This window comes from Ischnura elegans, chromosome X, assembly GCF_921293095.1.
Source record: "Ischnura elegans chromosome X, ioIscEleg1.1, whole genome shotgun sequence".
NCBI classification, from domain to species: Eukaryota; Metazoa; Arthropoda; class Insecta; order Odonata; family Coenagrionidae; genus Ischnura; species Ischnura elegans.
In genome coordinates, this window is record NC_060259.1 from 76,153,578 (window position 1) to 76,164,686 (window position 11,109).

The following is an 11,109-nucleotide window of genomic DNA, read 5'->3' on the forward strand; positions in this document are numbered from 1 at the left end:
CAGTTAATTTGCTGCCCAGTTGAGGAGGTACAGAATCAAGACAGCTGACCCGATCAGCCTGCCTTCCTTTCAAAAGCCCTTCTTTCCGCCCTTCTTGGTGGACAATGACATTCGCATCCATCTTGCCCCAAGCATTGATTATGATAATTAATGTGAATATATAATGAGACCATAATAACTAGGAAAATCATATAACAGGGAATTTTATCTAATAAGTACCATCTTAGTTGCCATATTAGTTTTTGTTGAGTTTAAACAATTTTGGAATAATTAGGTGGAAGCAATTTCTCAAAGATTTTTAAAGAATTCGCAATCACTCATGCTTCAAGTTGGAAGTGACATTAATGTCTAATATTTTGTGTTATATTTTGATTGATCAAGAGAAGCAAAGAAAATGACATACAATCACACTATTGGTGTGGACTATCTAAGTTTGGAGTTCATTCAGGTTCCTATAATCTTTAGATGAAAAAAAATTCTTTCTCCATCAGTCAATGCAGGGGTAGCTCTGTTTGTTGTTGGATTGATTAAATTATTGATTGCTAAATGCAAGCAAGAACATTGTTGATTAGTGGGGAGATTGCTTAATTGCTGATGAAAGGGTCCCAGTTTCAAATTCTGGGTGAAGCCTTCGGACACTCCCAGACAAAGTCCTTGCAGTGCAAGGAGGTCCAAGAAAGGAACTGGCCTCCCTATTCTGAATTTGTGAATGATGAAATGGAGTGTTGGATTTCCCTCATGAATTCAATTGCTCTGCTTCATGACATTTTGCTTCAAAATTATAAAAAATAATCAGATGGAAAAATTCAGCTCTCTCCAAAATACTGTTTAAAATAAAACAAGGACTGAATGGTATAAAAAAAGAAAAGGCAAATGCCCTTATCAAGGCTTTAACTTTGTATCTTGTCCTTCTACTTACAGGACAATGGTTGTAGTGAACCTTGACATCCACCTCAGAAAATTTTTATGTCTAATTCCATGTTCAATTATATAAGTATAAGTGAACTCACAATTATTTTGCATGAAAATTCCACATAGAAAAAATTATTCACCTTAACCACGATGGTTAGCGTTGACCAGGCAAATGATTTTTTTCCCTGTGGCATTTTCACATAATTCGTGCATTGCGGGTGACTCCGTATAGTTATCTCCGTGGCTAGTCCTGGTACACTTAAAATTACATATTCATTTATCAAGAGATACTTACTTACTCTTACTTACTCCCAGGGCCATACATATCTAAGTAGATATTTGGCCGCACCAACAATCCTCTTCCATCTATCTCTATTTCCTGCGTCCTCCTCGGTCGCTCCTAATCGCTCCAGGTCTACCTTCACTTGGTCCCACCACCTTCGCCTTGGTCTTCCTCTTGGCCTTCTTCCTTCAGGATTCCTCATTATAACTTGTTTTAAATGATTAGTGTCCTCTCTTCTCAAAATGTGCCCAGCCCATCTAATTCTTCTACATTTAAACTCGCACACTACATCTGGATCCTTGTATAGCTCTCTTAATTCTCTATTGTGTTTTCTCCTCCACTCTCCTCCTTCAGAGATTGGTCCATATATTTTCCTAAGGATCTTATTTTCAAAAACAATTAATTTTCTTTCTTCCTTTTTATCCAGTTTCCAAGTTTCACTTCCATATAACAGTACGGGTCTTATGATTGTTTTATATATTCTGATTTTAGTAGTGTGTGATAGTAATTTTGAGGACATGAGTTTGTTGCAGGCGTAGAAGCATCTGTTAGCCAGATTTAGCCTGTTTTGTATTTCTATTGCTTCTTTGTTTTCTCTTGAAATAAAAATGCCTAAATACTTAAAGGAGTCCACTTTTTCAAATTTGTGGTTGTCTATGTAGAGAGGATTTTGATTTCTGTTCATTTCATTTCTTGTAAAGTGTATATATTTAGTTTTTCCATCATTTACTTTTAGTCCTAGATTAGCTGTTTCTTCCATGAAAAGTTTTGTAAGCCGGCGTATGTCGTCTAAATTTTCTGCTAAAATTACCACATCGTCTGCAAAAGCAAGTATATTTATTCTGGAGCCAATTGTTACGCCTTCGTCCATTTTTGCTACTTTTTGAAGAGCTTCTTCTATTGCTAAGTTGAATAGGATTGGGGATAGTCCATCACCCTGTCTTACGCCTGCCTTTATCCTGAAAGGTTCCGACACCCGTGCATTTATTCGTACTGAGCATGTGGAGTCTGTCATACTTGTTTTAGCAAGGTTTATTAGCTTTTTTGGAATTCCGAACTTGTCCAACTTTTCCCACAGTCTCTCTCTATTAATCACTAAAAACTAGTTAACTAGTTAAAACTAATCTATTAATAATTATTTATCTATTAATCATTTATCAAGAGATAATAGTTAAAAATAAAGGTCCTCCTACATAGTTACCTAAAGTTAATCGTGTTGGTTAGATTAATGTATGTTAAATTATGTCAATGAGTGATTATAAACATTATTATTTCCATGACCCTAATTAATAGTGGTGGACAGCTATTGTAACATCCTTGCTCAAATATTATTATAGTAGCGAGCATGACTTGGTAGAAATCCTTATATCATGGGAATGGAAGGAATCAAAAATTTGCTGTTTCTGCATGGTGTTTTATTCTTTCTGATCATGGTTTTGTAAAGGTCTGGTTACACGGTACATTAGAATGTACAAGATTCTGTACATTTTTCTGAATGGTTTTATGTACAGATTCTTGTACATTTGCATGAACAAGATCCATGAAGAGGTGGGTACGTGATATATTTATTCGGACAAGTTTTCGAACATTTTTTTAGCATTTTCGTTTGTTTTTCCCCATTATTTTAACCAAGGGTGCCTTAACTTGAACCAATGGAGGAAAGCCATAGACTTTTAGCAAGCAGATGAAAGCTGCTTAATCACCTATTCTTTCCGCCTGGTTGTAGGAACTGGAAATGGCACATTCAGTTGTCTTCATCTTGCTTGTGTTGGTAGTTTCCTTAAGTATGTGTGCTCAATTTTTTTTTTTTTTTAAATCTCTTGCTTGTCTTGGAGTTTTCTCTACTGGATTGATCTTCACTTCGTTTGGCCCTTAACTCTCCTATTTTGACTACCCAAACGGAACTGTATTAAAATAGTGAATATTGGACCATACTCTCCCGATTTTGATCCTCGCACTGCATGGACTATTCTTGCAGTTCACATATTCGGTCCCTTTCCTTCATATCCTTCCTTTTACCCATCCCCTTTTCTTCTGTTCCTTCCTTTCGCTACCCGTAACCCATTAGTATTAAATCCTAGACAAGCATGAGGTCAAAATCAAAATAACAATCAGAGCCGCATGTAAACAAAGTAGTCATAAATACAAGCCAGATGAACTGAATGTGTCATTTACATAGTCTACCACCAGGTAGCTCTGTTTTGAGTTCAACTTGTACGATTGTCTGAGCAAAATTAGTACATGTTCTATTTTATGTTGAAAAAGTCATACATTTTTACGTGATTAGGAGAGAGTGGGGCAAAACCGACTGGGCGGGTCAAACCGACCCCTTTAAAATCACCCGGTAGTTTTTGCTTTCAAGCAGCAACATTATGAATTAGTTGAAGTGGCCGCCAATACCAGCAGATAGAGCTCGTTTCCATTTGCATAGTGGCCGCCGTTTAGTTTCTGTGAATTTTTAAAATTTTATACAGTTTTCTTAAGGATTTTTATAACGTTTGTTTTGGATCTGACAGCTATAACGCCAATCTGATTTACCAACGGTAAGTTGATATGATAATTTAGTGTTTTTAGCTGTGTTTTAAGCCCGAGTAGCCGAGTAGTTGATTATGGATATGCTTGTATTGCCATATTTCTGATGTTGTGTGTCGAGGGGCAAAACCGTCACCGGAGAGTGGGGCAGGACCGGCAGAGAATGGATATTCTTAAAGATAGGGATGATTGTAATGAAAGAGATGAGGAGGCTTGCAAATTTTGCATTTAGTTGTATTCCAGTTCCAAGAATAAAGTGGGTTGAATACAATGTTTGAACTGCAAAGGATGGGCTCACGAGGCGTGTTCAAATTGTGAAGAAGAAGATGACAATGTCATTTGCAATTTATGTACTTAAGTTCATATCCAATCTCACATATTGTTAATTTACTAATTCATGTTGAGAAATATCACACACATGTTATCACACAGTGAATTTTCGTGTTTATTTTGAGATTCAGACATTCTCACATTACCTTGTACATTCTAATGTACCATGTAACCAAGCCTTAACAAAGTAACATTATCAAGACTTTTTTATTTATTTTTTTGATAATGTTACTCTGTAATGAAACTATGGTCGGAAAGAATAAAAATCATGTGGGAACAGCAAAGTATTGATGCCTTCAATTCCTACTAATATTACAGATTTTGGATTTTCTGGATATTGACATAAAGGATTTGGATTCTATAGTGGACAAAATGAATTCATACTAAATGATATTAAATGATTTTTCTATCTACAGAAGTTGAAGTTAGACTTCAGCCTTTTCCAGCTGGTTCGTGATATGAGGAAGCAGCGTATAGCAATGGTGCAAACCAAGGATCAATATATTCTTGTTCATCAGGCAGTGAAGGAACTCTTTCAAGATCAGCTACGAATGATCAACTCGCATCCATACGAAAATATTGATATTAGGGGCCTTCCTATTGTGCCAATCTTGTCTTCCAAAGCAGCTATTCTCTATCCTGGTCAATCTTCTCCTCTTGAAGGTATGTCACATTTCTCTCATCGTTACATATTTTTTGGATGGAATGTTTGGTATGTAATTAAAATGCCTTGTCACTCTTTTAATGGCTTATTCACAGTTACTGGAAGGTTTGAGGGTGTACATTTTAATATTTAAGGCATAATAGAAAAAATTGACAAGGTAGGGATGAGAGCCACATTACGTAAGGATAAGATGTATGTATTGTTTTCTGGGAGACAAAACTTATGTAATGTGATAATTAGAAGTGTGGAATTTTGTGTATTAAATCATGCCTAAAGACTCAGGGAAAGGAATAACCAGTGTGTTCACTGGCATAAGAAAATCGTAATATTTTTTTTGTTTCTCTACTGCCCTTTCAGATAGTGTTTCAATGGCAAACAAATCAACTTGCTCTTCACAGTAACCCCTTCCACTCCCTATCGATAAGGCCCTTGGCTTCTGGCTTCGGAATCTCAACGCTTACCAAATCTAGAAGGTCCGAATGCCAAGGCACTGTTCCATTTTCTAGGGTGGTATGAATGTGCGGTTAATGGGCAGCATTCTAATCATTTTGTGGTATAATAATAATAATAATACAGTAAAACCTCTTTACATCGTAATGGAGGGGACCAAAATTTGGGCATTTTGATGTATGGAGGTTCACTATAGAGAGGTTTTGGTGATAGGCACCATTTTATTGATAAACCATAATATTAATATATTTAAACATACACGCATGCATTAGTGAACATATATTTACAATTTAATGATTACACAAAGGTAAAAGTAACTTGTTCAAGAGAGCTTTTTAGGAAAGAAATTAGTTATTGGGTTTGCTTTAACCTTTTTAAAACTCTTTCGATATAATGTTTCTAATTCTATTGAATACAATCATATTATGATCGCATTCCTCCATGCTTAATAAAAACAATTTAATTATGTTCAATAATTCCTCAACCTATGTTTTGGTGGGAACTGTAACTGATTCCTCATTACTAACATCTTCCTCTAAATCCATCTCTTACTGTATCCTGCAAGATATATACATCTCCTTCACCACTATCTTCCAACTCATGTGAGGAACAAATGAATAAATCATTATCAACATTTACAAAGTCTTCAAATGTTGAATTTGTGTCAACTATTTTGTTGATTTTATCGTACTCTGTAGGTTCATTCTCAAATATCTCACTTTCCTCCTGTTTGCTACCACCCATAATCCCAGCCTTGATGAAGCATTTCTCAAAAATTGAGGAAAGGCACAGCCTGTGCATGGACTGAAGGATGTTCCATGAGCACTTTTAATGTCGTTTTCACTATTCACTCTCCATAAAAAATAAATCACTAGCTGTTTTCGATAATGCCTTTTGACCAAAGAAATAATTCCCTGGTCTAAGGGTCGTAATTTATTAGTAGTGTTTGGAGGGAAGTACACAACTTTTATACTTCTTAACATAATTCCTTCATCCTCTTATTTCACTGCCCGCGTTTTTTATTTGTGCAGCCTAGATATACAGTTTCTTCTGTTTTTCCTCGGTTGTTTAAAATAGATGGTATTCCAAAGGTCACTGCTACATCTTTCTTCTGCCTGCCCTCGTCGATGGCTTGGAAAAATCCTCGGAATGCGGTAATGTCAAGCAGCCGCCTTGCTTTATTTGTTGAATCCATCATCAACTTATAATTAATTAAGTAATTTTCGTATGTTTTCATATTTTATGGCAAATAATTGAAAATACTCCTTAAAATATATTTTAGAAAATTGATTTATCATTCTTACAACGTATGACATGTTTAAGATTATAAAAAATAAATAAACACGTGACTATTGCAAAAAATAAACAAGAAATTGAGCGTAATTTTGAAAATTTTGTTAAATTCCCTCTCTCCAAAATACAATGCACGTAGCGTTCCGAAGAAAAACTCTGTCGAGGGCACACAGTAACGCTAGGTCTGCGAAAGGACGTGATTTCCCGGTGAGAATGCTGGGCGTACTACTGCAGAATGCGGCGGCGACGGTAAAAAATTTCATTACTCTACCGCGTGTCAACTAATTAGCTGTCTCCTTCACCTAACATTGTCGCGCATGGAGTGATGTTCGTCAGTATTGCTAGAAATTGACGTCCCGGACTCCTGATGGAAGAGTCAGATTTCGCGGCATAAATACGCACGCAAGACAGATGACTGTCGCTAAGCGCAATAAATTGTAAACTACGATCGTTCATGAAAGCATCGAAAAATTACCAAGGCGGCAGTGAGAAAGTGCTACACCGGGAAATATGGGAATAAAATAATTGCAAAATTGTATTTGATTTATTTCGAGTCGCAGTAAATTCATGAAATATTTTCATTTTAGAAACAGTAGCAATGCGGTTGAGTAATTCTGTCTCCATAAATGGGAGTGAAGTTAGTTGAAATATTTCCGCCGGCAAGGGATTATAGGCTGCGCTGGTCGCCTCTTTTATTAACTGAACATAGTATGTAAGCACTTACAGGAAAATAAAGCCATAAGTAATAGAAAGCGAGTGCTATCGCGCAATTTTTACCATGATTCGAGAGAAAACGATGCGTTCTGTCTTCATTTACTGTTACTTAAAATGATTAGGATAGTTCGTTGCCTTTTTCTTATTTACCGTTAGGTATGCTCTCGTATCGAACAAAATGGTTAACATGAAAATTGCAGTAAAGTAAAGGTGTAAAAGAGAAGAATAAGCGTGAAACATTTATCGCTGAAAATGTCATTCCATGTTCGTTATCGCGGCTGCATTAATGGTCTCTAGTTGTCTCGGTACGAAATGCAGAGGTAGTTAGGCCGTCTCGGGGGTCTCTCGTTGCTATGATATATAGAGGTTTTACGATATAAAGAGGTTCACTATAGAGAGGTTTGCCTATAAATTTACATGTAAATCTGACGGGACCAGAGGGTTGGTACGATGTATAGAGGTTTACGATGTAAAGAGGTTCACTACATAGAGGTTTTACTGTAATAATTTATTTGTCCGGCGATTTGTTCTCACAAATATAGGACACGTCAATTATGGTACAAAAATACATAGATACAAAAAACTACAAGGTATTACCATACATCATGTAAAAAGCAAGGTGTTATGGATGAAGAAAAGCATCCACAGAATAAAATAACTTTTTCAAAAGAAACTCATGAAGCTTTGATTTGAAGAGATATATGTTTTTGACTCCCTTCACTTCTGGTGGGAGTTTGTTAAATAGCAGTAGGCCCATGTGCCAAGGTGCATAACTTGAGTTCTTGGTTCTTGTAAATGTTTGATGGAGGCTTGTAGAACTCCTTGTATAATGACAGTGGTAATCACTATTTGTTGCATAATTCGAAAGATTCTTTTTTGCACAGACAATTACAGCATACATATATACACAGGGGAGAGGTAAAATGTTGAATTTCTTAAAAAGAGGGCGACATGGAGCATAAACAGGCACCTTGCCGATAATACGGAGTATCCTCTTTTGAATTTTGAAGATTATTTTGGAATTGGGTCTAGGGCCCCAGAAGAGTATACTAAACATTACATGTGAGTAGAATTCACCATAATAAATTGATAATAGTACATCAATATCTACAGTTTTTCGGATAGACAGGATCAAAAAACAGACAGAACTCAATTTACTGCGAAGCTTCTGAATATGTTCCTCCCAAGATATTTGATTATCAAGAGTTACACCCAGGAAAGAGGAACTGAGGTTTTGTGGAATAGGTTTACCATCAGTCTTGACAGAGATCTGTGATTGCTGTTTATTCTTGTTGCAAAAGTAAATTAAATTAGATTTCTCCACATTGAGGAGGAGAGAATTTTGATTACACCACTCTTGTAAGACACGTGCTGCATCATTAGATTTTAAGGTCAGGCTTTCCATTGATGTGGCAGACACTAAAACATTGGTATCATCAGTGTACAATACTGGAAGTACACCTGGTACATATTTAAACATATCTGGGAGGTCATTTATAAATAAAAGGAACAGAACTGGTCCCAGGACTGAGCCCTGGGGAACGCCCATGACAATTTTTTTCTCAGGGGACATAAAATTGGTTCCATCCCTTCTAAGGACAACACTTTGTCGCCTATCACTCAGGTAAGACTCAATCCACTTGTAGCCTGCACCTCTAATTCCAAACATTTCAAGTTTTTGCAGTAATAGACCGTGATTGACACAGTCAAACGCTTTAGAAAAGTCAAAGGAGAGAATAAGTGATTCTAGTCTGTTATCCAGATCATCTAATATTTTATTCACAACCTGGTAAGTGGCAGTAGTAGTAGACCTTGATTTCCTAAAGCCATGTTGGGCGGTGGATAATAATTTTTGAGATTCCAAATAAGCTATGAGACGTGAATAAAATACTACCTCAAAAATCTTACTGAACTGATTCAGTAGAGAGATTGGACGATATGAATTCATCCTCTGTCGACTGCCCTTACCTTTGTATAGAGGGATGATCTTTGCTACTTTGAGTGGACCTGGAAAAATGCCTAACCGTAAAGATTCATTGATCAAGAATAATAATGGGGACATGATTGCATGGAAAGAACGCTTTATTACAACCATTGGAATCTCATCAAGGCCAGCAGTAAACTTATTGCTTAGTTTCCGGATAACATTCCTTAATTCTGAATCAGAACAAGGCTGAAGAAATAAGGAATTACAAGGTGTTACTGTTCGGGAATATTTAGTATGTTGATTCAATTTGGGTAGTTGATGTGACAGGAAAAAATCATTGAGGGCAGAGGCCATTTGAAAATTATCATCCAAAATGGTATTGTCCTGGGAGTTCAAGAGTTTAAAGTCTGACCTATTACTCTTGCTATGTTTCGATTCTTTAACAATTTTCCAAATTTCTTTAGTTTTATTTGCTGCATTATTAATTCTTTGGTTATTGTATGTCTTCTTGGCATTCTGAAGGATATACCTATAATTCTTTTTCAAGACAGTATACTCGCGTCTATCAGTGGGGTCCGTTTTACCATTGAAGTACAGAGCCAAATCTTTCATGTACCTCGATAAGTTACGAATTTCTTGCGAGACCCAAGGTTTTTTGTAGCTTGTCCTTGAATAACTTCTACTTTTTACTGGCAAGATGGGAAAGCAATAGTCGAAGTACTCTAGGTATGATGAGTATACTTGGCATACTTAAATTTACCCAGTTCCCATAGAAGTCATATCACATTTTTCGACTTATGGCAAACTTCACAATCAAAAAAAGATGTGGTACAGCTAGTGCAGCTGAAGTCATACTACGGAGTTGTACTGGTCGTACTTAAGAAACATGGTGAACATGGGCAAAATGGATGGCTTTATCATTTTTTGGTAAAAGTATTATTATTATAGCGACCTTGGCTACACTTTTAGGTTAAGTGTTTTTTTTAAGATAATGCATTTGTGTTTAAAAGCCTCACAAAGGAAACTTATCACCTAATTTTTGACTCCAATGTTTACGTTTGCTTTTGAAGTTGTAAAAGTTTTGACTAGATGTGTGATGTTTTGGTAAAATTTCATGCATTTGTTTATGTTCACACCCAGCTGATAATTTAAAATAGTGTTTCAAAATTAAAGACTGTCTCTATTAGTATTTTTGTTTCTTAGTAGATTGATAATGTATGCAACGTAACATACTACAGCAAAATTTAAGCACCTCATGGACCCATTTCAGTCTCCATCCCATTGCCAAATGAGTTCCTCACACCTTCCCAGGACAAAAATTATTCTCCAAGGCACACTTAAATATTCTAAGACGGTCATTTTTTATACAAATCATCACTTTTATCTGTAAAATTTATCTTTCAGTACTATACATACAGTCTTGTCCTCACCATCTGTTTTTGTATCCTCCCTCCTCAAGTCCCTTCTGCCAATATGACCCCTTTTTTCTGCATTCCATTGATTCGTATTAGAAATGAAGGTATTTTGTCAATCTCAATAATTTATTTTTGTATTTTATCCATTAGAAATAGCCCTTGTCCCTCTTTATGGGACGTTCAAGATTAATAAAATTTCCCCTCTTTATCTCTCAAGGCCCTTCTTTTTCTTGAATTCCTTCTTTGTTTAACTCCCTGGCCTGAAAATAACCTTTGCTGGACCACACCTAATGTGCCACATTTTCAAATTCTCCCTAAAATTCCACCCAAGTGCTGCTCACTAACCTCTAAGTCCCTTTCTTTGATTTGATGTACCGTATATGTCTGAATATGGTCCCCCCTTTTTTTCCAAAAATGCCTGTGGTAAAAGTAAATTATATTCAAATGCATTTTTTTTTAACTTTTCCAGAAACTGAAGCCTCAAAATTAGGGGGGGACTATATTCTGAGAAATACGGTATTTATGTGTATGTTTTTCTTCAATTTTTTTCTCTGTAAGTTTTTGTCTATTTATTGAGGTCAGGCAATGT

The 11,109-nt window shown here is 36.1% G+C and overlaps 1 protein-coding gene across 2 annotated transcripts in view; it reads left to right on the forward strand.

The window, feature by feature from the left end:
- The window catches only part of LOC124170822, a 35,814-nt gene that overhangs the window by 10,785 nt on the left and 13,920 nt on the right, over positions 1 to 11,109 (forward strand). For both annotated transcript variants that reach the window (XM_046549798.1, XM_046549799.1), the window contains exon 6: positions 4,474 to 4,720. In XM_046549798.1, coding sequence (XP_046405754.1) covers positions 4,474 to 4,720 — 247 coding nt within the window. The remainder of the gene's footprint in view (positions 1 to 4,473; positions 4,721 to 11,109) is intronic.